Source organism: Bos grunniens, chromosome 3, assembly GCF_055505025.1.
Source record: "Bos grunniens cultivar Pamir isolate PY7600 chromosome 3, Bosgru_T2T1.0, whole genome shotgun sequence".
Lineage (NCBI taxonomy): Eukaryota > Metazoa > Chordata > Mammalia > Artiodactyla > Bovidae > Bos > Bos grunniens.
This window is the reverse complement of record NC_141167.1, coordinates 9,222,562-9,249,523: the sequence shown is the minus strand read 5'-3', so window position 1 is coordinate 9,249,523 and position 26,962 is coordinate 9,222,562. Positions and strand designations below refer to the sequence as shown.

Genomic DNA, 26,962 nt, shown 5'->3' with positions numbered 1-26,962 from the left:
GGAGTGAGGTCTGGAGACTGCTGTGTAGAGTTGAGGAGACAGCAACAGGAAGCTCCATAATAATAAACAAGATGCACAAAATCTAGCCTCCCTTGCTCTTGTCCCCGTTTCTAGTGACCCCCGGTGGGCAGAGCAGTCTAGATGGAAGTTGAGAGCATAACTGCCGGACGTCGCTTCCTGTTCCTTCCTGCGAGTCTTTCTTCGGTGTATGACTTGCCCTGAACGGAAACCACTGGAAAGTAGGGGCTGAGCCCTGCGTGACCACCTGCCTCTTCTCTCTACGCAGGCTCCACTTCCTGGTGTTCGACACAGAGGAGGTCCATGACGTTCTGCGCATCTGGGATGGGCCGGTGGAGAGTGGGGTCCTGCTGAAGGAGCTCAGTGGCCCGGCCCTGCCCAAGGACCTGCACAGCACCTTCAACTCCGTCGTTCTGCAGTTCAGCACCGACTTCTTCACCAGCAAGCAGGGTTTCGCCATTCAGTTCTCAGGTCTGAGCCCACCTTCCACCACCCGCCTCCATCAGTCCTGCCTCGACCTCCCGTCCCCCTCCCTCAAGTCCCCTCTTTCCACCATCTCTCCACTCGGGTAAAGATGTTTGTTGAGCATCTGCTCTGTGCCTGGTTTATGGGCAATGCTGGTTTAACATTCATGCCAAGCTTACTCTAAAGGGGAAGACAGGCAGGCGAATAGACACTGACATGCCAATCGATGAATATATGGAGAAAGAAGTGTGAACTACAATGGTCACCTTGGAACATCAAGGAAGATGTTCCAGGAAAGACGATGCTCAAGCTCTGACCCAAACGATGAGTAGAAGTTACGGAAGAATAGACAGTATTTCAAGGAGAGTATGGTCAATTATAACGTGGGTTTAGAGTTGCCATGTACTTGGACTTGCAGGATTCCTGAGTCCTTATCAGATAAGTAAGAGAGAAAAGGGCATCTTGGGTGTGAAGGACATATGAAGAAGTGCAGAGGCAGATCATGGGCTCCAGATGTAGAGGGTTGTCCTTGGCTGAAACCTGGAGTATGTGGAGGGAGGCAGGGCAGGAATAAGCTGACAGTGGTTTGGGGCACAGTCACGGAAGAACTGATCTGACACATCACACACTCTGATTCTTAATTTAGTGCAGATCTCAGTAAGGACTGGGAGCCAAATATGAGTAATCTACATTCAATTACTTATGTACTGTGGTAGCCAAGTGTGGAGGAGCATCACAGAGAGCTACCAAAAATGGGCAGTACTCAGACATCCAGGTCCCGATATGAGCTCGCGTCTGTGATGGTCCTGCCTCTCCTGCGATGCATCATCTCGCATCCTCTGAAGTGCCTCTTCCATCACTCATCTCCCTGCACGGATCACTCCGCCTCTGTCTACGCTCATGTTTAGTATACAGCAGCTGTCTCATTACCATCTCCTTACTCCACGGTGGGTGTGAGGGGGTGGTTTCCATGGTGATGGCCAGAGCAAGGCTGTGTGGCACCTGGGCTGTGGCTTTGCCTCCACTTTCTCACCTGGTATATAGATCAGCTAAGGGTGGTTGGGTATATCTCCAGCACCGGTAAGGCTGTAATGGCATTACAGAGCCTACTTCCAGCTGTTTTAGGCATCTGTCTTCCCCATGGAGACCAGCATTTAGCAGTGTCGGGTGGGGGGCTGGCACACATGAGGGTCTCCAGGACCATGTTCTTATGTACTCAGTAACTTGCCCACTTAACATTCACACCAGCTGCCAGCCTCGTGAGAAATAGCTCCTTGTGGGATTCATTGGGAGTCTTCGTATTGGAAAGCCAGTACCCACTTACCCAGCGAGAGGGCCCCTGGTGATCACCCAGTAACACTGAACTGACCTAAGGTTAGAGTCCCACTGTGGGGCCACAAGGGTCATTTTAGCTACGCATTTCCTGACATCTGTCCCCATGAGGTCCATGAGCAGTTCACTGGTATTGCAAGAAAAGGAAGTCTGCCTGATCAAATTATGTCAGGAAGGTGCTTAGGTTGAGCCAGACCTAAAGAGATTATCTGTAATTTGGAGCCTCCGAGAACATCTGTTCTGCTAATGCAGATGAATTCGGAAGGTGTTGGGCAGGTCACAGTTCTCAAACATATTTTATCGTGGGTGACTTTTTCCAAGGCTATCTCAAAAGACTAGCATTTCATGAAACAAACTTTTGGAGATTGCTGGCATCCGCCATACAAAGCTCTCCCAGCAGAAAGGCAAGTGGAATGATAAAGAGACAGCTCAGTCCTTTCACTGGGGAAAGGAGAATTAGGAATAATTAAGCCAGATATGTATTTTCTCTGTGTTGAAGCTGATGGGTACGGTTTTACAAAAGGCCCATCATCGTACTGGCAGATTTCCCCCACGGATTTGCGATATCTGACCTCCAGCGTGTCTTCAGGCTTGCCACGTGGGCCAGAGTCCCTGGGCGCTCCCGTGAGCCATGCCTTCACCCAGCTACTTTCTCACACACTGCTCAGCTCATAGACGCTGTCTTCCTCCTTCAAGGTTCATCTCAGATGCCACTTCTTCCTAAGCTCCCCATTCAGAACAAATGGCTGTCTCTACTGGACCCCCAGCACTTCTGTTTCTTCAGCACTTTGCCAATTCTAGGCACTCGGCCTTGCTGGGGACCTGGCCACCTACTTGCCAGCCCACAGGAAACTCTTAGGGGGTAGGGGGCCACCTTGTGCCCCCCACCAGACTCCTGCAGCAGGAGCCCACTCACTACTCAATGGACCACTGAGTACATGAAGACATGAACAAGTGGATGGTTTTCTCTTAACACAGGGTTTCCCTAGGCAAGTCACCCTGAGTATCACTTAGGTCCACAGAGAGAGGAGTGGGCAGAACTACGTGGCCTAGGCTCCAGGAAGGCTGTGCCAACCTGGCCTGGCGTGCTGGTATACCCGCGGTTTGGGAAAGGTCACCTTCCCTGTTGCTGTCATCACTTAGCAAATACCAGCACTGCTCTAGGGAAGAGGGAACGGCTAACCCCACGTTAATGTTATCGTGTGTGTTTGACAGGGGATTGTACAGAAATGCCAGGGATGATTAGTGCAGGCTTGGCTTTATTGAGTAAACACGACTGTGTAACATCTAACATCCTGTCTGCACCACATGGATCCAGCCTCTCCCTGGGGGCTTTGCTGAGCAGCTCACATTCAGGAGCATTAAAGGGAGAAAGTGAAAATGAAGAAAAGGTGAGAGGGAGCCCTGAAGGACAGGCACGAGTAATCACGGCCATCTATAGAGCCAGCACCACCCTAAACTCTCTGCGACATTATCTCTTATAATTTTCACAAAACCCATAAAGCACGGGCATCATTATTAATCCACGTTGCAGATGTGGACTGTGGGGACCAGAGAGGTTTCTCATGCAATGTCATCTAGATAGTAAGTAGAAGAGCCTGGGTCAAATCCCCTGTGTCTGATTCCCAAACCTAGGCCCTTAATCATCGCACTCCATTGCCTCCCCTGTATGGTCAGAACAGTGAGCTATTTTTCTTCCAGAGAATCATTTACATGTATATGCTGTAAAGCTGGAGTTGAAAGCTAAGTCTGTTTTTAATTGGGAAGGGAGAAGATTGCTTCTTGTTTGGCTTTATAAATAAATTCAGTAAGTGTCTGATGGTGACAGTTTGTTCATTTATTTATTCACCCAAGAAATATTTACTGAACACCACTGTGTGCCGGGACCACTCTAGGCCCTGGAGATACAGCTGGAAGCAGAACAGCCAAGGTCTCTGTTCCCATCATAATGCACAAGCGAGCTACAATAAAGAGGAAAACACGTGAACTAGCAAGATGATTACAGGTTGTGCTATGAAGGGAACACAACACGGAAACGTGACAAATTTGATGAAAGGGGTGAAAGGGTAAGCCCAGAAGGAGGTGATCAAAGAAGCCTGTCTGAGGAGAGGATGTTGGAGCTGAAAACCGAGTGACAAGACAGAGCTGGCATAGAAGGATCTATGGCACGAGCGTTCCAGGCAGAAGGGGCAGCAGATGCAAAGGCCCTGGGGGCAGGGGTGTTGGGAGAGAGAGCACTGAGCTGGCTGTGCTGCAGGGAGATTCTACAGCTGTGGCTGAAACACAGAGATAGCAGATCGTTGAGGGTGTGAATGATTAAAGGTGGATTAAAGCAAGGGACAGGTTTTAATATGTGCTTTCAAAAGAGGAGACTTTAAGGTACCATAAACCAGGAGTTGGCAAGCTGTTTCTGTATAAGTCCAGGTGGTAAATGTTTCAGGCTTTGTGGACCATGTGATCTCTGTCATAACAACTCAACTCTGTCATCAGAGCATGAAACCAGCTATAAACAATGTGTTTCCAAGTGAGCACCCCTGTGTTTCAGCAAAACTTTGTTTGCAAGAACAGGCACGCAGCCAGATTTGGCTGTGGGACTCAGTTTGTTGTATACTTTCTTAGATACTCCAACTCCAGGACCTGTCCATGCAATCCTAGATCTTATAATTAATGATATCAGTGTGTACAGGTGCCCTGGGCTTTTACACTGAGTAACAGAAGAGAGTGGATACATATCCCAGGAGATCTGGAGGATGTAGAAAGCATAAACTCTCTCTAAGGCCTCCTGGTTTGCTTAACAATCGATGTGGGAACTATCCTGGCAACCTAGTGGTTAGTTCAGACTTTGCCTACCAATACAGGGGGTGTGGGTTCGATCCCTGATCCAAGAGTTAAAACCCCACATGCCTCATGGCCGAAAAGCATAAAACAGAAGCAGCATTGTGACAAATTCAATAAAGACTTTAAAGAATGGTCCACATTTTAAAAATCTTCTTTAAAAAAAGAACTACTATGAATTTTACATTTTATACCATAATAAATTCATTTGTTTTAATGTAAAAGTTATTTTTCCCAGAATTTCTGAGAAAAATTGACCCTCCAAGCCAATGACTGTATTGATCCTGTATGCCCCAGAGTCTCCTATTCCCAGGGCCTGCTGAGCACAGTCTATGCCCCGTGACAAAGGCGGGGACCCTGGAGGAGCAGGGGTTGATGCAGCTGCCCCGGAATCCTTTCTCTGGACTTCCTCTCATACCCTTTCCTTTGGTGTGTTTTCTCACCTGCATTTTGTCCATTTATTCCTTCAGTCATGCTTTTATTCATTTGTTCCTCCTTTCCATCATTTATTTGATGTTTGCTTTTAAAATAAACGGGCTTCTCTATATTATGCTGTCTGATATTAGGCTACAAATATCTCCCAAATTCCTAGGTTTATTGAATTTTTAAAACATCCCAGCTAGTAATGTTTATTTTGAACTCTACCATGCCACTTGCTGTAAACACCAGATTTCTCTGTTTCAGTCTGATGAGTTATGGGTTGGTTGCCATGCAAGGGAGAATACGACCTTCATCTGACCTTAGTAACTCCAGCATCTTCTCAACCACCACTCAGCATGCAGGCAGCCCAACTCCCAAACTCCCTTGCAGACCTTTCTGATTGCATATTAGAGTTTATTCTTAATTACCTTGTCACTCCCTCATACGGATCATGTTAGCGACATTTTGCAAAATTGGAAAGCTCCCCATAACAAGGCTTGTGTCGTTAAATCAAATTGAACTCAGTTTTACTGTCATAACAGGGCAGTCATGCTTAACTCGTATAGTGTCTCACGATAGACGGATGATAGTGATGGTGAAGGTCCGGGTAGAACAGGTGACGGGCAGGAGCAGTGGTGGAGGTGGCAGGAACGGGCGTGAGAACAGAGGTGGTGGCACGGCTGCTGCAGCTGCTGATCCTGGCTGGAGGCGATGGAAATTCTGGCAGAGACCTTGGGGATGGAAATGGTGGCGTCGGTGAGCGTGGTGAGCTGGGAGCCTCGCTCTCTGGCAGACACCTAGGCAACCCCGCTTTCTCCTCTGTTTTCTTCCCCCAGTGTCCACAGCAACATCCTGCAATGACCCAGGGGTCCCCCAGAATGGGAGCCGGAGTGGCGACAGTTGGGAAGCCGGCGACTCCACGGTGTTCCAGTGTGACCCCGGCTACGCGCTGCAGGGAAGCGCGGAGATCAGCTGCGTGAAGATTGAGAACAGATTCTTCTGGCAGCCCAGCCCGCCAACCTGCATCGGTACGGAGCAACTGCAGTGTGACCCCCGATCCCTGGTCCCACCACTGGTCTACTCCAGGTCTCCCAGCCCCTTAAGTGGCAGCTGCGTTTGGAGTCTGTCCAGGAGAGTCAGAATAGCTGAAAGGTGCAGGAGCCTCCACGTTTACTCTGCTTTGCCTGCATATGTACAGACACACACCACACACACACACACACACACACACACACACACACACACTCACAGTCATACACTCACACTCTGTGTCTGTGCGTGTGCTGTGGTGCTAAGTCACTTCAGTTGGGTCCAACTCTTTGTGACCTTATGGACTGCAGCCTGCCAGGCTCCTCTGCCCATGGGATTCTCCAGGCAAGGATACTGGAATGGGTTGCCGTACCCTCCTCCAGGGTATCGTCGCCACCCAGGGATCAAACCTTATGTCTCCTGCATTTGCAGGCGGGTTCTTTACCACTAGCACCATGTGGGAAACCCCACTCACACTCTACACACTACAAATTCTTTCCACTTCAAAATGGTCCCAAATTTTCTGTTTGTCCCTTTTCTCCTGGCCCAGTCCATATTATAGACTGGGAGGAGGACCATGGGTCACCTCGGGTAACAAGGGTCCCCAGGTTCTGAAATGACCCTTCTATTACCGGAAGCACTGGGAGGGCACTCACAGGCCTGGCTGTAAAAGGAAGACCTTTGCTCTTCTTCTTCACAAGGAAATGATTGGTTACCCGGCTTTTGGTTCTCCAGCTCTGTCCTTAGTCCTTGGATTTCCCTACTTGACAGATGAAGAAGTGGAGGGTCTGCAATGTGTCCAAGGTCACGAAGCTTGTGCAGGTTGGGCCCTGAGTAATCAGTCCTGCTCTCTGGCTCCTAAAGGTTGGGAGGAGGAAGGAACTTGAGAGGAGGACAGGAAAGAAAGAGAAATGGATAGAAACAGACATTCCAGGGCCACATGGCTCTTTTCCTCAGGCAAAACAGAGAGTAGCTCTGTACTGTGTCGGCAATGGATGGTAGAAGAGACCAGGAGTCCTGGGCTCCTTACTGCGTGCAGCCCCGACTGGACGTTTCCTCACCAACCTCACTTAGCTTTCCCTGCAGCTCTCTGTAATGAGCACCATCGCCTCATCTTACAGTAGAGGAAACTGAAATTTGGGAACTTTGAGTATCTTGTCTCAAATCACAGAGCCAGGATACGGCAGTGCCAAGAGTCACCCCCACATCAGGCTGAACGCGACACCTTTCACGCTCCTGACTCCCACCAGGGACTTCCTGAGATGCTCCCCAGCAGTGCCCACCCCGGTGACGCCCAGCCCCCTCTTTGCACACAGGCTCAGTGGGAGGTGCTGTCCAGGCAGCTGAGGACTGGCCTTTGCCGCCCGTGCCCTGCAGCCTGGCGTTGATGGTGAGCACTGAGTGCTGGCCCTCGGTGGCAGGGAGGACTCACATGGGTGTGTGTGGCAGGAGCTCAGTGCAAGTGCCGTGGACAGGAAGGTGAGGCCTGGGTTTCAGAGCCCTCTCGCTTTTCAACCGCAGCTGCGATCCGCCAAGAGAGCAGAGGATATTGAAGAAGACAGGTCGGGGGGGTTCAGAGATTTGCTGTTTACTAGTTCAGTGGCTGCGGGGAAATTGCTTCAAGTCTCTGACCCTCTGTCTCCTCATCTGTAAAGTGAAGGTAAATGTACTTCCCTCGTGGCGTTGTGGGTGAGCCAGCACTAACCCTGACCTCAAGAAATATTCACTTCTCTCCTTGTGTCCTTTCTTCCTCCTTCTTCAAATTCCGCTCTCCTTCCTTCCCTTGTTTGTTTCCTTCTTTCACGTTTTTTGGACTCCCTTCCCTTCCCCGAACCAGACTTCCATCCGGTGGAGGGAATTCTAGTGAGGCGAGGGGGATGAGGGGGTCAGACGACCTCTCATTCTGCCTTGTCTCAGGCTGGGATTCCTTCAGTTTGTCTTACGGAAAAGCGGGTCCTGACACGAGGCTGTCCCGGCTGGAGCAGGGGGAAGCCCCGAGCTGAGCCGGCAAGAGCAGTGCATGTGTAGCCGGCAGGGCAGAGAGGTTAATTTGGCTTTCATTACCCATTCTCCTGTGCTTGGCATGGGGAAATATTCCTCACAACTAAATGAGCGTCTGCCTCTTCTGGAAATGACAAGCCCCTCCTCATTTCCAGCTCCGTTGGCCGTCTGCCAGGACAGGTCTGGCTGGCCTTCATGCCCTTTCATTATAGGGAGGAAGCAAAGGAAGGTAACAAGCGTTTGAGAGCATCCTCCCCACCATAGGCGCTGGGCTGGATGTGGCTACATTTTCACAAATGAAATCACTGTGCAGTGAGTTTTAGGATTCCAGCTGCCTGGTTCAAGTCAGCTTCACGAGGACAGGCTATGTGACCTTAGACAAACCACACCATCTCCCTATGCCTCAGTTTCCTGCCCTGTAAAGCAGGGAAGATAATAGTACCCAGCTCCTGGGGTTGTGTGGAGGATTGAATAAGCTAATGCTATAAAGCGCTTAAAGCCGTGCCTGGTTCATAGTAAACACTGTGTATGTCAGAGGCCTTTATAGCCATTATTCTTTAATTTTATTTTATAGATAAGAAAACAGGGTCTCAGGGACGTGGGATAGCTTTGCCCAAAGTCACAACTAGGAGGAGGCCAGATTCGAAATTTGAACCCAGGACTGTATAATGTCAAGATCAATGGTCTTTTCTGCAGCTCTCACCCCTTGATACAGCTGGCCCACTTTTTAGCCACCTGGAATGACCAGTGCCTGTCTCCCTGACTCACACCTGGGCATGGTGATTCGTTAGATCAAGCCTAGATCTGAGGGCAGAGCCTGGCTTCCGTCTCTAACTCATAGTGGGGAGTGGACAGGGCCAGAGTGAGGGCGTGGAGGCCATTGGAAGGGAGACCTGGCTCCTGGGTCCAGCTTGGCATCCCAACCCCAGCCCTGAGTACCCACCGGACAGGATGGGGTGCCACTGGCTTGTCACCAAGGCCTCATTTAGTCTCCAGCAGCTCAGATGTCCTCCTGGCCAATACCTGGGCTAGAAGGGGAAGGGGGACTTTGTGCCCGTCAACCAGCCCCACCCGAGTGGCAGGACCCAACCATCCTGCGGGTGCAGCATCCCAGGAGTCCACCCACAGCCTTGAGGACAACTGGCCAAGAGCGACAAAGCCCACACCAGGGTCCTGGATGGGAAGCAGATGCCTGACTGCCTGATATTGGGGGGCCATCACACAGGGAGCTGGGCCAAAGCAGGGCCTCAAACCCAAACAGACTGAGAGCATTGGGGGGTTGGTGGAAAAATAGGGGGGGCCAGTTTTGAAACACACAGATTCACCCCATCTGTGAAAACTTAAGGGAAGGAACCCCTGGCCTGTGAAGGAAGGCAGAGCCTGGTAGCCCTTGCCTGAACAGAGGGAGCACTGGGAAGATGCCCCAGGAGCTGGGACCACTGCCCTGAGCAGGGCTTTCTGCTCTTCCTGGCAGTACCACTGTGTTTCCTAGGCCAGCCTGGGCAGGGCCACACTCAGTGGACAGGACAGTGTGGTCTTGCTTTGTTAAGTTCAAGGTTTCACCCTGATCAGACAGGCCTCCCGTCTGCCCCATCCACCGAACCATATTGTCTGAAGAAGGATCAATGGAGAAGAAGTGAGTGAGATACAAGACAGACTCAACTCAAGGGACCATCCTCACTCCCAGAAGCTCTTCTCCTGGGTACCCTGCCCCCGCTGGCCTGCAGGGAGGGACAGCACCCCCCATTCCCACTGCCGCCAGTGGCTCCGAGGTAGCACAGGAGCATGGGGGAAGTGATGGGCTTGGGGGCCAGACACATGTGGGTCTGAGTCTCAGAGTGACTCTGGGCAAGTTCCTTGACCTCTCTGAGTCTCAGTTTCCACTTTTCTGAGTCAGGAAGGGTAATCCATAGCTTACCGAGTTGTTATAAGATAGAAATGAGATATGGATATAAAATGCCATATGTCATGTGTGACCTTTAACAGGTGTCCACTGGAGTGTATCTGGTACTCAAGCTGGGACTTGAGAAATATTTCCCACAAGAAAAAGCCCACACTACTCACGATCCCTCAGGTTTTATGTTCAGCCACATTAGGGCTTTTATGGCCTCATCCGAAGACCTACCATTTTTTAAAGAGGCCCCGTTGGGGATTGATCCAGCCCTTTAGGCTCACCCCTCATAAAAGCTACACTGAGGAAGCAAAGCTTAGTTCTGGGACAAGCAAGTGGCTGCTCTGAAGTCCAGTCCTGGATGTACCCTCAGTTCCCAGCTCCACGTCCAGGCCTGGCCCTTCTGCAGGCTCACTGCTTGCCCACTCTACCGCCAACCTTCAGTGGTGCCCTGAGGTTTTCAGACCAAGCCATGTCTAGTCTCAGCCATCTTTTCCTGTTAACATCCCCATACAACCTCCCAACCTTCACTTTATCAGACCCTCATGCTGTGGTCCAATAACCCAGCCCTTTGGGGGAGAACCAGATTCAGGATCTGGGACTTGCCCCCCCAGGGGCTCCGGATGAGCAGCTTGCTATATTCCCAGCCACCGTCCCACCCTCCCACCTGCTGGAAAGGCCTGTCATCTCAGGGGAGGGGGACCACCATGGACTAATTGGGGATTTGTAATATTTCCATACAACAGAGGAGCACATGCTCTCTTGGACAAAGGCCTTTGAGAAAATTGGAAGGTATCTGCAGCCCCACGCAGGTGCCAAGAGCACTGGCAGCATAGGAGCCCAGGCACACTTGGCAGACACACGTGGTTGTTTTCTGCTCCTCCTGACATCAAGTGTGCTGGGATTAGTGGTAAATAACCCATAAAGCTCAACCAGAAATGGGATCTGACGCCTTGAAAGGAGACCGAGTATTTCATATGTCTGAAAGCCTAGTAATGGCTTCACACATGGACGAGGTCCAGTATGCCACATGCTTTCACAGACATCTCCCAAATCTTTACAACCGCTCCATGAAAGAGGTGTTACCTCTGCAAAAGAGGAGAGACACTGAGGTCTAGAAAGGTTAGATAAATTCCCTGAGGTCACACAGCCAGGAAGTGACAGAGCCAGGTATTTTTATTTTTGTTGTTTAATAGCTTAGCGAGCTGAAATCCCTATAACATAAAATTAACCATTAAAAAAGAACATTTCGGTGGCATTTAGTGCACTGACAGTGTTGTGCGAGTCCTTCCTCTCTCCAGTTCCAAACAGCTCCATCACTTTAACGTGAGACCTCACCCCCATGGCACTCCACCCTCCCCTGAGCCTCTGGAACCACGTCCTAACTTAGGTCGATCAGACACAGTCCCTCCTCTACCAGCGCTGATGGAAAGGTGACCAGGTGTCGGGACAGCCTCACCCTTGTCTTCCTCTCTCCTCAGCTCCCTGCGGGGGAGACCTGACGGGACCATCAGGAGTCATCCTGTCACCAAACTACCCAGAACCCTACCCGCCGGGCAAGGAGTGTGACTGGAAGGTGACCGTCTCGCCAGACTATGTCATCGCCCTGGTATTTAACATGTATGTACCTTTCCCCCGGGTGGGAGGAGGAGGGCTCAGCGCAGGTAGGGGTGCAGACCTGGGTCGGGGTGAGCATACATACGGCCTCTGTGCTCAGGACTCTATTCCAGGGGAGGTGAAGGAGTCCAGAGGAGGAGAGACACCAGCACTCCTTGAGCATCTCCTGTGCCCGGCTCTGTGCTCTGCGGCTTCATGCCTAGTATCCTCGTATGCGATCCCTGTGCACAGTCACTCAGTCGTGTCTGACTCTTTGAAACCCTTAGGACTGCAGTCCTCCAGGCTCCTCTGTGCATGGGATTTCCCAGGCAAGAGTACTGGACTGGGTTACCATTTCCTCCTCCAGGGGATCTTCCCAATCCAGGGATCAAATCCACGTCTCCTGCATTACAGGCAGATTCTTTACCACTGAGCCAGCTAGGAAGCCCTATTTAATCCTTATGATAATTTATAAAGTACCTATTATTCTTGGTTTGTCTCTCCTTTTTTTTTTAACCTCTGAGGATGGCAAGATTCAGAAATTCAGGGTCGTTTTGCCCCTGCTCTTCTGAATTCTCCCCCTCTGCTCTCACCAGCTTCTCTTACCACCCTCTCCAGTTTAGGAACAGCCCAGGAATCTCTTAGCCACTCCCCCGCCAAGCTCCAACACTATCTCCTTGATTTCCTTTAGAAGCAAACTCTTCACAAGAATCGTCTCTGGTTCCCTCTCCTTTCCTCGCCTCTTGTTCACTCTCAAATCACTGACATCCAGTTTCTGACTCCTTGCTTCCACTGGTAACTCCTCTGCACTCCTGGCTGCCAAACCAAACTGCATTTTCCACATTTTGTCCAACCGCCTCTCTTTATCCCTCCCTGCATCCTTCTCCTGCTTTTCCCCTTTGCTTTTTGGACTTACCCCCTCTGGCTCTCCAGCTTCTTCTGGGAGTTCATGGATTCTTTCTCATGCCCCTCGCCCTCTGCCAGGCTCTATCACAGGCCCCTCTGTCTGCATGCCACACCTCTTCCCTGGACAAGCTCATCCACTCCGACGCTTCACTCACGTCTTGTAAACTGGAACTCTAGTCTGCCACCCACGCAGACTCTCTTGTGGGCTGCGGGCTCCATAGGACGGTCTCTATCTGATACCTACAGGCTTCGTGATTACAACACATACAAAACTAATCCCCTTGCTTCTCCCCCTAGATGATCTCTATTCTGAAAATCGGGGGTGACCGCACTGTCCATTTTCACTGCTTCTTCTGTTAGTGGCCAAGGCATAGAGCTTCAGCTGTGTTAACCTTAGCTTTTCCCCTCTTCTCCATCCTCCCACCTACTGTCTTGGTTGATGCCCTTACTGCTTCCTGTCTAGATTACTGCTACAGGCTCCTAACTGGTTCCTCTGCTCCATCTTGCCTTCTGTGCCAGTCTCATCTTTCGCTCGGTGTCGGAGTGATGCTGTCACTGGAAAACGCTGAAATATGCACCTCATTTACCATTTTAACACACAATGATATACTACTCGGCAATAAAAGGAAATGAACTACTGACACATACAGCAACGTGGATGAGTCTCAAAATATCTCACTGAGCAGCAGAAGACAGACACATAAGTACATAATGTATGATTCCACTTAAATGAAATTTTAGAATCAGCAAAACTGATCCACAGTGATAAAAAGTCAGCTCAATGGTATCTTCTGGGGGTGGGGAAGATCAACTGAGAAGGGCCCCCCCCCGACCGGGAACTTTGGGGGATGGTGAAAACCTTGGGTCTTGATAGACACGTGTCAAAACTGAAGGAGTGGTATCCTTAAGTGCTGATCATTTCAGCATGTATAAATTATACCTCGGTTTAAAAGCAAAGAAAGAAACAGATATATCCCTAGTTTTTTTAATACTTCAAAGTCTCCCTCTTTTCTATAAGAGGGAGACATTGTTTTGGGTTTTAATTTGGGGGTGGGGAGGAGTTGTTTGTTTGGGGTTTTTCTTTTTGGTCCAGTCTTTTGAGTTTAATTTCAAACCATCTGGCCCTGGCCTGCCTCTCCCCTCAGTTCCCCAACGCAGTCCTAACCCTGAGCTCCAGCCAGACTGAACTACTCACAGTTGCCAAGACTATTTCATACTTCGTGACTTTGCTTCTGCTCATCCCCTCACTGTGACTTCCTTTCTCCTCCTTGTCCAATCCCTGAGGATCTTCTAATGCCCCAACACAAACTTCACTCCCATCCTCCCTGATGAACCTGGTGCTGTGTTCCCACTAGCCTGCACAGACTTTAGACTTTGTTGTCTTCATGTCTTCACTTCCTTCCAATCCAGAACCTTCTTGAAAAAGGGATGGTGTCTGACATGCCTGAGTCCTGGGCATCTTGCACAGTGGCCGGCATACTGCGAGTGCTCAGATAAAACCCCATGGTTGCAGAGACACGAGGGCAGATGGAGGCCTTTTGGAAATGAATCCAAACTGACTCACTCCCAAACCCTTGGTGACCTTTGAAAGAGCAGGTGGAGCAACTGAACTACGGGGGCAAGAAGCCCATACCACCCAGCCGTGGGGGGTGACCCTGCACTGCCAGCAGTGTGAGAGGGCGCTGTGTAGCAGGGAGCCCAGTGCGTATGTGACTCCACGTCTAGTCCTCCCAGACCCCCTGTCTCTCTGCCAGCTCTATCCCCACCTCTGTCCTAGAGACAGGCCTCCTGTCTCTGCCATGTCTTAAAGGGTAGAAGCACCATTTGGTTCTCAGTCCAGCCAAGTGGAGGATCTAAATATCCCAACCCTGGGTTGTGAACAAGTTGGCATCAGACCACTGTTCTCCGCAAACCCATTTACTTCTGTGGTTTCCATCTTGGCACCCTTGGTTGGCACCAGTCGCCTTTGTTGGGTGTATACCTAAGAGCGGAAGTGCTGCACTGTGGGGCAGGCATGGGGCAGCATAGGGCAAGCATAGGTTCAGGTCCAGCAGATACTGCAGGACAGTTTCCGCAAGTGGTTGAACCAATTCACACCCCGGCCGGCAGGAGGTGAGCGTTCCAGTGGCTCCACATTCTTGCTGGTCCTTGGTATTTCCCCTCATTTTCATTCAAGCCATTTCAGACACTCAAGAACTCTAAGGCTCAATTTGCTAAGCTAAGAAGGTTTGTAAAATGGGTTGTTTTTTTTTCGTAGACCAAGGTCAGGATTTCTTAGAAAGAGACACCCGTGGGGGAGCCAGGAATGGGGTGAGCTGAAAACTGGCTGGGGGAGGGGGGAAGTGAATGAAGCGAGGGTCCTTCATGAGAATGAGCCCTTTCCTGCCAGTGAATGGCTCCCTGGGTGGCTCTCACCCCTCAGAGAAGCGGGTGCAGCTTAGGACAGTGTAAAGAATAGTAGAGGCAGGTAAGAGGCCTGGCTTCTGGGCCTGCTCTGTGGGTTCTGACCACTCGATGTGTAGAGCTGATAACTGATTTTCCCTTCTGTGCACAGTGTAGTGAATATAGACAACAGTGTTGTTATAATCATCAAACTTGGTAATAGGCTAGATCTTAATTATTCCAACCGCTAAAAAGAAACGATAATTATATGATGTGGCAGAGGTGCTAATTATCACTACAAAGGAAATCATATAACAATATATAAATGTAGTCAATCAGCATGTTGTACCCCTCAAATTTATATGCCATGTCAAATATAGTTCAATTTTTTAAAACACCTTCTTTTTTAAAAAAAAAAAAAGAGGGTGTTAGGCTTTTGGCTCCAGCTTTCTGGACCCTGATGCTAGAATCTGGCGCTCTGTCCAAGCCTGCCTTGTCCATCTTCTCTCTCACTGGGAGGTCGGGCGGGGCCAGGAGGTCTCAGGGATTGGGTGCCTGGGGGCTGGAGGACTTGCTGTGTTGGGGGCCCTGTCCTTTGGTTGAGCCCGAGGCTGGGTACCAGCCTTTATGTGACCTCAGCGGGGTGGGGTCGGGATGTGTTTGTTCCCCAGCTTTAACTTGGAGCCTGGCTACGACTTCCTCCATATCTACGACGGACGGGACTCTCTCAGCCCCCTCATAGGAAGCTTCTACGGCTCCCAGCTTCCCGGCCGCATCGAAAGCAGCAGCAACAGTCTCTTCCTCGCCTTCCGCAGTGATGCTTCAGTGAGCAACACCGGCTTTGTCATCGACTACACAGGTAAGGGCCAGGGGGGCGGGCAGAGATGACGTGGGCAGGGCCAACCACACCTGGCCAGGGATGGGGGAGGCGTAGTGTGGTGAGGAGAAGGTTGGACGGGGTCACGGGGAGCCTGCTGCCACCTGCAGAGCCCCTGCCTCTCTGTGGCCCTCGGAGTGGGCCCTTGCACCCAGCTGCCCCAGGCCCGGGAGAAAAGGGGCCTCGCTTTCTTCTTGCACCTCGTTTCTGTTTTGACATCACGACTCCCATTTACACCCTTTTCTACAAAGGTCAAATCTAGATCTTCTTCAGTCTCATAACTTCAGCCCAAGCGATCAGCTGGCGTCTTCAAGGCCATGCCCCTGCATTTGCTGAGGGTTCTGATGTGAGGCTCAGTCTCTGTCTCTACCCAAAGCCTCCCACCCTCCTGGGTAAATGCAGGGCCCACCCGAGTCCTGGGGTCACAGTGCCTGGATCTCTGTCCCAGGGGCACTCCTTGGCCATCCTCTGGCACCCTGTCATAAACAGGACACTTTCGGACACTTTTTTTCATCTAATTTTTATTTTATATTGGAGTGCACTTGATTTACAGTGTTGTGTTAATATCAGGCGCCCAGCAAAGTGCTTCAGCCACCTGTATATGTGGGTCCCGTCAGACTCTCCTCCCATGTAGGTCAGTACAGAATGACATCCCTTGATCACATTTTCTCATCCCTCCAGCTATCCCATCCTTTTGTTCTCATTCCACTTTCAGATTAATGAAAGCAAGCTGAAGGATATGGGGGTCGAGCCGGGGTCAGCAGATTTTTTTCTTGATGGGCCAGACAGTAAATAGTTCAGCTTTGTGAGCCATGCAGTCTATATCACAGTTACTCCGTGCTACTGATGCCACTATGGCACAAAAGCAGCCAAAGATGGATCAGAAAGGGATGGGCATGGCTGTGTTTGCATAAGAATCTGCTTACTGACGCAGGCCTCGGTCCCTGCCTGGGCAAGAGCATTGACATCAGATCAACTGGGTACAGGGCTCATGTTTACTCCTTAAGGACTTATTGACCAGAGGCATATTAATGTCTTTTGTGAGCCAAATGTTATTGACTGGAGTGTTTCAATATTCACTTCTTCTTGTTGTTCTTCTTCTGTTGCTCAGTTGTGTCCGACCCTTTGCAACCCCATGAACTGCAGCACGCCAGTCTTCCCTGTCCTTCACTGTCTCCCAGAGTTTGCTCAAACTCATGTCCACTCAGTCGATGATGCCATCCAACCATCTCATCCTTTGTCACCCCATTCTCCTCCTGCCCTCAATCCTTCCCAGCATTTACATAGCAAATCACCAGCCACAGGTGTTTGTTTCTGCAAAAATCCCCGGATCAATAGTGTGTATGGCCTGGAGCAAGTTACTTAACCTCTCCAAAACTCTATTTCTGCATCTACAAAATGATGGTAGAATAATTTCTACAGCACAGAAACGCACTTGATGAATCCATGCATGAAAGCCCAGGTCTGGGGCCTGGCACCTTGCAAACATTCTGTAATATTCCAGTTGTAGCAGCAGCAGGAGAAATATCCCAGGTTCTCGAGCACTTCACTTTCTTCTACTCCATTATTCTGTTTGACCTTTTCTTTTTCTCTAATGATCCCAGGCGCCATTATCCAGATCCTAGCTCCATCTTTTGCTTGATTTGTGAACTTGGTTAGATATTATCTCTTGGAACCCATTTCTCCAGCTATAAAATGGTGATCATAATAGTTATGTTGCAGAAGGTTAAATTAAAAGATATTTTATACATATAAATGAAATGTAGGAAGATAGTGCCCAGGATGGACTAAGTACTCTGTAGATTCTCTGGAGATGATGGAATTTGTTATTGCTACTGTAACCCAAGTTCCGCCAGACTCATCAGCCGGTGTGTACAAACGGAGCCGGTGTGTACAAATGGGGTCACAGAACCAGTTAAAATTTAAAAAGTTCCTGGCTCACGTCCCCCACTTGTTTAATGTGGGACCTCAGCAACCTTTTAAAGTGTCCCTTCATTAAATATTTGTGGCAACTCCTGGGAATAGTTCACACGCGCTCACAAATAATCTGAATCATAATAGTGGTGAACTTAGTAGTCTGCCAACAGCCAGCAGTGTCCTGAGCAGTTCGCGTCCATTGACTCACCGAAATCCTCATGACTCTCAGTCGCCTGCTATGTGTCAGATACAATTCTCAAAGATGCTTGGGGCACAGGTTAGAGAAAGTTTTGCCTGTGGTCGTCTTTCCTCATGGGACTGGCCTGGATTCTCTTCCATCCTGTCTTCCTCTCGATAACCACCATTTGGTAAACCTCCTGCCTTCAGTCGCCACATACTGATGTCAGAACAAATGCAGTCACAAGTTGTGGAACGCCAGCAGGAGGCATGTCTTAGGTTCAGCCAGGACCCCCATTGCTCCGCCCACCACCATCCTCCCTGCCGTGACATCATCTTCACTCTTTATTGTTCATTTCTTTAATTACACTTTCATCAGTACCCTTAATTTTCCTGCTCCCTGATCCTTCAGTCGCATAAACCTTGCACAACTGCACCTTTTATTAAATTCCGTCAAGTGGCTGAGCACAGCTAGAAGTCACCCAAATGTGGCACTTGGAGCCACCCCAGCCAGGCCTTCGCAACAATCAGAGTAACATCTAGCTTGTCCCACCTGAGTCTTCTACATGGCAGGGATTCTAAAATTTTACCCCAAATGTCACCATTTTTAACCTTCTTATAAGATGACTGCATTTCATCATCCCTGAGCTCAGTGGCTACAGGGTAGAAACTCCCTCAGCTTCCTCCCTGGTCCCCTTGTCATGACAACCTGGCTGTGGTCTCCTCTCCCCCAGGTCTTCTCTACAAATCCACGTGCTACACCCACACTTCTAGGTCCTCATTCCCAAAGAAGCCCCTTCCCTGTTCAGCTGTTGGCCTAAGACCATATCTGGAAGGGTCCTCAGATACAAAACAAAGCTCTGGGGAATAGGGCCTTCCAAGCTGCCACCCGAGCCTGCCAAGCAGCCAAAGGGGGCCAATTACTGGGGAGGGGCAAGGGGAGAGACACAGCCCACAGTGCACCTTCTGCCACCTTATGAGGATCCACGGTGCAAGTGCCAAGTGGGTGTGTCTACTTGGGGTGGGAGGTACCTGGTGAGACCTGGACCTTCCTTCCTTCCTTCTCAGATTACACACCTCCAAATTTGGATCACCTCTCTACTGTGTCCCAGCCCTCTTCACAGGTAGCCCATTTGGTGGAACCCAGGGAGATTCCATGGTCTCCTTCTCCATATCCCTGGGTTCCTAGAATGGGTCTACTCTGCTACTGGATCCCAAGAACTTGATGATATCCCCTCACGTTCAATATCTATATAAGGGAGATCACCATCACTTATCACCACTATGGCCTTAAACAAGTTACTTAACTTCTCTGAGAATCACCTCCTTGTCTGTCAGAGAGGGACAGTGGTACTCCATGAAGAGGTTGTTGTGAGGGTTGGTCAATCAGCACAGCCCCTGGCAGTGGGCTCGACAGTAGTTGGCACACACTTTGATCTTTGCTCTTCCATCCCATTGCCTTTCTCCTCCTGTGTGATAGATATTTCATTTGTTCTGCCTTTGTCTGGAAGATAGAACCTTTGTTCATTGAACTAGCCTGGTAGAATGGGACATATATTTAAAATATATGAATATTTGTGTTTTGTGCATGTGTGTGTCCTGTATACTTCTCCAATTCTTGGCAAAGAATTTAGATACTCTACACTCTGCAAATCCGTAGAACACCCTAGGTTGAGTTGGTAGCCCACAGAGGACTTGCACATTGAGGCAGGTGTGGATTTTTAGGAAAAGAATAGTTGGCCACATCTATCTAGAAGCCATCTTCTGTCCAAAGGCAGAATCCTGTCTTTTAGAGACATCCAGGGCTCCACTAATGCTAAGGATCTGGGTCTCCATGGAGCTGTGGTTTCAATGGTTCTGCTTTGGGAGCTGTGAGGATCCACCTCAAGAGAGGTTGCCAAACTCAGCTGGGCTTAACGTAGTGAAAACCACTCTCTGACCCAAGTCAACCCCTCTTTGATCCAGGGTGAACAGACCAGGAGTCTTTCCTTATTTCCTGCCAACTTCCTAAGGGAAAAGCAAAAACAATTTGGTCCCATCTTAGTGAGGGATGATTTAGTTCCTATGAAGAAACTATTAAGAAGAAAAAGGAGTAATTTATTATAAAAAGGTGAAAAACAAAAACACTTAAACCAACTTGAGACAGAAAGACTTTATTATAAAAAGAAAACTAACAGCTGAACTGATTTAAGCCAAAGAGCACTGTATTTTAACAATATGGATGACAAAAACTCTCTCTCACTTAGCATCAAAATGGAATACATTTTTTAAAATATAAGAGCCCCAAGGGCAGGAAGCGTGATGTCCCAAGGGGATTACAGTCAAGGTGGGAGAATCGGAGGTTGAATGGGAGGATGGTCCTCCTCCGTCTCCAGAACCACTCGACCTGCTCCCTGCTCCTTTCTGAGTATTTGCCACATTCACTTTTCTTTGTAGGTTAGTTTTCTTTGCTTCTCCATTCTCCTAGGAGAGCACGGCTGCCTCCCTCTTGGCTTTGAATCACTTCCCGATTTGTATCCCAACTCCCAATCCCAAAGGAACCACCAGATTGACAAGTTTAAGTCAGCGGTCCCCTGAGCGGTATCATAGGATTAAACTTTTGCATAAGGGGCAAGGGACCATCAGGCATTTTGATTCATTTTCTCACTGAGTATTTTTTGAGTACCTACTGTGTACTAGACACTGCTACAGAGGCTGAGAACAGAGCAAGGAACAAAGCAAAGTCCAGGCCCCGTGGAGTTCACATCCTAAGCTCACAGGCATTTCTACTACAATGGAACGTTGGAGGTCCACCTATCTAAGGTGAAGATGGGTGGGTGGGGTGGGATCGTAGGTGTCTCTGTTCAGTTGCTCCCGGAAGGTGGCTGTGCTGTCTTGGTCATCTCTGGGCAGCCCTTCTAAGAGATGACTCTGAATGCAGTCATGTCAGCTGTGTATCTCTATTACCCCATGCTCTGGTGCACTTCTTATCTGAATGCAGCCTCCTGGGTAGTTTCTCCATCTGCTAGAAGGATGTAGAGGGAATGAGAATCCTGTCTTTTGAACACAGTTTTGAAAAACGAGTCCCAGGGAGGTTTTGTGTCTTTTTCCAGACCAGAAAAACCAGTAAGGTGGTTGGGAGGGACCTTTATTCTCATCTTCCAGCAGGTGTGGTGGTTTCCTCTTGGGCCAGGACAGGCTAGGACATCCATGCACATGTCTAGAAACCATTCATTCACTCAACAAATGCTTATTAAACTCCTACTTCATGACATGCGCTGTGCTGTATGCAGAGGATACAGCGGTGAGCAAAAGGGTCACAGTCCCAACTTGAGGGAAACGTGAAGGTGAGGGAACAGACAATAAATAAGGAGACAAACAAGAAGCGAGAAGCATAAGAAGTGAGGGAAGAACAAACTACCATAAGAAAGAGAAATGGGGAGCCCGCTTCAGAATGGTGAGGGCCTCACCGAGAAGAGACCTAAAGGTTGAGAAGCCCCCTGTGTAAGAGCAGGGGTGGAGAGGGTCTCAGACAGAGGGAAGAAGAGTTCAAAGCAAGTGTTAGAGAACCTGAAATAACTCAGGAAATGCCAGGATGAGTCAACTTTTCCAAAATTTACTAAAAAGTACCTATTTTCTCTTTCAAGCCCTTAAAAGTAACACTTTAAGCCTGAATTTTCCTACCAGATTTCCGTATCTGCTCCCCCCACTCAGCTCTGCCCTAGTCTTTCTAAATTCAAGATCTCTTCATTTATGCTTACTTTCAACTTAACACATGTTTTTCTTCAGATTTTTCTAAGTGTAAACATTTTTCAAATAATGAATACAGTATTCCTTATAACTATTATAACACTGGATAGCAAGACAAATAAAATATTTAAAAGAGAAGACAGAAATTACTGATTTTGGAATCAGAGCTCACTGATAATCTACTATCATATCATCATTAACTAATATTGATGTTTTTAATACATTGAATATTTGTATACCTTTTCCAAGTCAGAAAGGAGAGGCATCATGTGTACAATATGTTCTCCTTCTAACTTTTTGATCCAGCAATGTCATATTCCTGGAAAATAAAATAATGTATGCTCTCTTTTAGAATCTTATTTGGAATAATCATTAAAATTAGAATAATTTTGTTTTTCAGAGATTCTATCTGGATTATGTGCCCTTAATGCCATTTTATGACTAATAGAAGAACACATTGATGTATAGTTTTATGGTGGAAAGGATAATGAATTAAAACAATAAAAGTAAGATGCTCTACAAAAATAAATATATAAGAAAAGTAACACATGTTTATTAGAAAAATTCAACTAATACAGAAGCATTTAAGATATGCTCTAAAAACTTAACATCTCCCAATACTTCCATTCCCTAAAGTACCAGTATAAATGGCTTGTTATCTCATTCCAGATATTTTATATATATACATATATATAGAGAGAAAGTAATATAAATTCTATACCAGAGGTCAGCAAACTTTTCTGTAAAGGACCAGAGAGTAAATATTTTAGGTTTAGCATGCCAGATGGTCTCTGCTACTATCAGTTCTGCTGTTATAATGCTAAAACAGTCATAGACAATATGTAAACAAATGGGCGTGGCTGTGTTCCAATAAAACTTTATTTACAAAAACAGGCAGTAGTGAGTCAGTGAACTGCAGTTTGCAGATCCCTGTCTATATGAATGGGGATCACACTGTATATAATCTGTAATATGGATTGGGTTTTCTTTTTTGAGCTTTGTTTTGGGTTTTGCCCAACAATAGATCTTGGGCGCCCTTCCATATCAGTATTCAAAGACTTTTGCTATTCTTTCTACTTGATCTTAGCCAAAAGGCCAAGAAGTGATTGCTATTCTTTCCAAAGGTTGCTTACATTTCAGTGGATGGCTCTAATCCAACTTTGTTAAACCAATTCCTTACTGTTTGGGTTGTCATTTTTCAATATTTTGCTGTTGCTGCATTTGGAAACAGGCCTTATCTATTAGGACAAAAAGAATCTGGTTCTTTTAATTTTCTCATTTTGGAGGGCTTGGGGCTTATTTGTTATTATCATCATGATGTTTTAGTCATTTAGTTTTATCATTCACAGCTGAGCTCTGGTTTGGCAGCCTGAAGACCTGAGTTTGGTATTAACTCTACCTCTTAATAGTTGAATGGCTTGGAAAACTCATTTAGCCTCTCTGATCACCACATTCCTCATCTATAACCGGAACAGAAGCATACCTGACCCTCCCTACTGCAGAGGGTATTGTGAGGTACAAGCAGGATAACAGATTGGAAAGTGCTTTGAAAATTACAAAACGATATTCCTGTGTAAGAAGCTATCATCATTATCATTAGCCTTGTCGTTATTATTAATGTGACAGTGCTTGGAATGATGAGTTCTTCTTGCTCTGACATGTGAGCAGTGATAGAACAGAGTCTGTAGTTGGCTCACTGATGTTGATTTTCTAAGTCTAGAGGTGTTCAGCCAATCAACTCAGCATCCATTTATTAAGCCCTATTACATGCCAAATAGAGTCAGCCCTAGTGCCAAGTTCTGTGCTAGTTGCCAGGGTTATGAGAAGAATAGATGATAGATCCCTGTCCTTTAGGAGTTCAGAATCCACTGGAAAGAAATGCACTTACCCGACCTACCAAGATAATCAAGAAAAGAAAAATGAAATTCTGCCAGAAAGAAGGCCACATTCAGGACATTTTCTCAGGAGAGTATGACATTGAAAAGTGTAGGAATTTGCCACACACAGAAAGGAGGAAAGGACTCTCTGACGTAGAGTAATGTTCTGGGCAGTCATATCCAGCTGGGGATGCCAGTGTGGCAGTTACCCAGAAGCGCAGTTGTTTAGAAGTCTATTCTTCTGTGAAAGAAATCTGAAGATTTTCACCCAAAGCTGTTGAAGTGTCTCCATCTAGGTTCCTTGTGTCTTTCTGCTGTATCATGGCTACGTGGCTCCCGTCCTCCAGGTTATCTCAGGATCCAAGGTGGCGACTGGAGGTCCATCCACCACATCTGAGTTCCAAACTGTGGGAAGGAGGAATGGAAGTAAAGGAAGGGTCAATGAATATTCTCTCAGCTGAGTCGCCTTCCCTTCAGCAGTCTTTCCAGAAGTCCCACATGTATCCACTTTGTTGTTCAGTTGCTAAGTCATGTCCAACTCTTTGCGACCCCATGGACTGCAGCACACCAGGCTTCCCTGTCCTTCATTATCTCCCAGAGATGCTCAAACTCATGTCTATTGAGTCAGTGATGCCATCCAACCATCTCATCCTCTGTCACTCCCTTCTCCTCCTGCCCTCAGTCTTTCCCAGCATCAGGGTCTTTCCCAAAAAGTCAGCTGTTCACATCAGGTAGCCAAAGTATTGGAGCTTCAGCTTAGCATCAGTCCTTGCAATGAATATTCATGGTTGATTTCCTTTAGGATTGACTGATTTGATCTCCTTTCTGTCCAAGGGACTCTCAAGAGTTTTCTCCACTTAAGAAATATTTATTGAGTGCCTATCATATGCCAGGCACTGGACTACAGCAGTGAACAAAACTGGAAAACTGCCTTCCTGGAACCTACATTCTAGTGGAGGGAGATAGAAAGAAATTAGGTAACTATATGGTGTATGAGATAGTATTGAGAATAAAGCAGAGAAGTGCAGAGAATAAAGCAGTGAAGGGTGATGGGGAGTGCTGGGGAGAGGAATATCACAATTTTAAAGAGCTGGCCAGGGGACTTCCTTGGCAGTCCAGTGGTTAAGACTCTGTGCTTCCAGTGCAAGGGATGTGGGTTCAAACCTTTATGTCATGTGGCGCAGCCACAAAATTTTTAAACTTTTTTAAATTAAAAAGAAGAGTTGGTCAGAGAAGTGTCACTGAGAAGGCGATATTGAGCTAAGTCCTGCAAGAAGTGACAAGGGAGCCATGAGGATGGGAGAATGCACACAGAGACCAATGTGATCGGACCAAAGTTAGCAAAGGGACAGTAGGGATCAGGGTCACAGAGGGCCGATTGGGGCAGGATGTGCAGGACCTTGGAGACTTGTAAGGACTGGGGCTTTTACTCTGAGTGATTCGGAAGGCAGTGATCTGTCCTGACTGTGTTTACTACTCTTTGACCAGATCTAGCTGCCTGGGAGGCTGGAAGGTATAGATCTTAGCTGGTGCCTTGATATTCTGGATAAACCCTGGGTTCCGTTACTTAAAAGGATCAGGTGGGAGGAATGAATTTTGGGTGCCACAGCTTTTTCTGCCTCATATGAGCTATGTGAACTTGGTTCCAAGTTACTTAAGTTTTCTGAACTTCAAATAATATTTGACCCACTGTGAATTTATAAAAGAAAAGATGAAGTATAAGACTTGGTGATGTTTCCCTGTATCTTTGCAATTCACAAATGGGTCACCCAGTATCAGTTGCATTCTGGCCAGAGACGCTAAGCTTTGGGGAAGGACAGATTTGATGTGGGGGTCAAGATGATACAACACAGGGCACATGAGGGGTCCTCTGTTAGGCAAGGGACCATTTTCTGGATCCCACTTGAGTTTAAACTTAGCAGTGTGTCTGGAACTGCTCCACCCTAAGCTCTAGGCAGAGACAATGAACAGGGCCATCCCATCATCAGGGCACAAATGCAAGCTTCTAGAAACCAGGAGGCTCCATGCTGAGGGTGAAGGCTCAAAGCTGAGCAAAGGGATGGACTGTGCCCAAGTACTGACCTTCACCATCGTGACCTGGTCACGACTGAGATATAAACCACGGCGTGTCAGTTCTCATCAGTCAGAGCAGCGTGTGCCTCCCCTGAGAGCAGTGAGTCAGGGGTGAGAGGGCCTCGAAAGTGCAGCAGGAACTCCCTCCTTGGAGGGTCAGGGCAAGAAAGTGGAGAGAAGAAGGGAGATTTCACTCTTCAAAAGGACGTCTAGCCCTACTTTCTTTTTTTTAATTTTTAATTTAATTTTTATTTTATACTGGAATATAGTTGATTATGGGTTTCCCAGGTGGTGCTAATGGTAAAGAACCCACCTGCCAATGCAGGAGACATAAGAGATGTGGGTTTGATCCCTGGGTCAGGAAGATCTCCTGGAGGTGAGCACGGCAACCCACTCCAGTATTCTTGCCTGGAGAATCCCATGGACGGAGGAGACTGGTGGGCTACAATCCATAGGGTTGCAAAGAATCATCCATGACTGAAGCAACTAAGCATGTACACATTGTTGATTTTACAGTATGTCTTGGTTTCAGATGAACAGCAAACTGATAGATACGCATATACATACACCCATTCTTCTCAGATTCTTTTCCCCTGTAGGTTATTACAGAATATCGAGTAGAGTCCCCTGTGCTCTGCAGTGTGCTTAGTCGTTCATCATTTCCAACTCTACGACCCCATGGACTGCAGCCCGCCAGGCTCCTGTGTCCATGGAGATTCTCCAGACAAGAACACTGGAGTGGGCTGCCATTCCCTTGTTTTAGTTGCAGTGGTATCTGTTATCCCAAACTCCTCATTTATCCCTCCCCCACAACTCCTCCCCTTTGGTAACCATAAATTTGTTTTCATAGTCTATGGGTCTGTTTTGTAAATAAGTGTATTTGCATCACTTTTTAGATTTGACACCTTAGTGATATGTGTGGTCTTTATCTTTGTATGAATTACTTTTCTTAGTATGATCATCTCTAGGTCTATACATGTTGCTGCAAATGGCATTATTTCACTCTCCAGTCCCAGTTTTTAACCAAATTTAGAGAGGTTTCCAGATCTGAATAGACCTGTCAGTCCCCAATCCCCATATCCTCCATAGCTAATCAGTGTCAGGGTCTCCCCACAGGTGCTGTGCCCTGGAATTAGGCCACTGATGAGCCAGCTCTCTGCGTATATGTGTTTATTTTTCTTTTTTCCAGAAAACCCACGAGAGTCCTGTTTCGATCCCGGTTCCATCAAGAACGGCACGCGAGTGGGGTCCGACCTGAAGCTGGGCTCCTCCATCACCTACTACTGCCATGGGGGCTACGAGGTGGAGGGCTCCTCAACCCTGAGCTGCATTCTGGGGCCTGATGGGAAGCCAGTGTGGAACCACCCCCGGCCAGTGTGCACAGGTGGAGGAACGTGGGGCTGGGGCAGAGGCAGCGAGGACGCACAGAGAGGCGGA

At 48.0% G+C, this 26,962-nt stretch overlaps 1 protein-coding gene across 2 annotated transcripts in view; it reads left to right on the top strand.

Annotated features, from left to right (window-relative positions):
- Positions 1–26,962, top strand: part of CSMD2 (CUB and Sushi multiple domains 2) — a 693,739-nt gene that overhangs the window by 531,767 nt on the left and 135,010 nt on the right. For both annotated transcript variants that reach the window (XM_086378081.1, XM_086378078.1), the window contains exons 26-30: positions 287–489; positions 5,907–6,098; positions 11,473–11,611; positions 15,547–15,734; positions 26,715–26,909. In XM_086378081.1, coding sequence (XP_086234207.1) covers positions 287–489; positions 5,907–6,098; positions 11,473–11,611; positions 15,547–15,734; positions 26,715–26,909 — 917 coding nt within the window. The remainder of the gene's footprint in view (positions 1–286; positions 490–5,906; positions 6,099–11,472; positions 11,612–15,546; positions 15,735–26,714; positions 26,910–26,962) is intronic.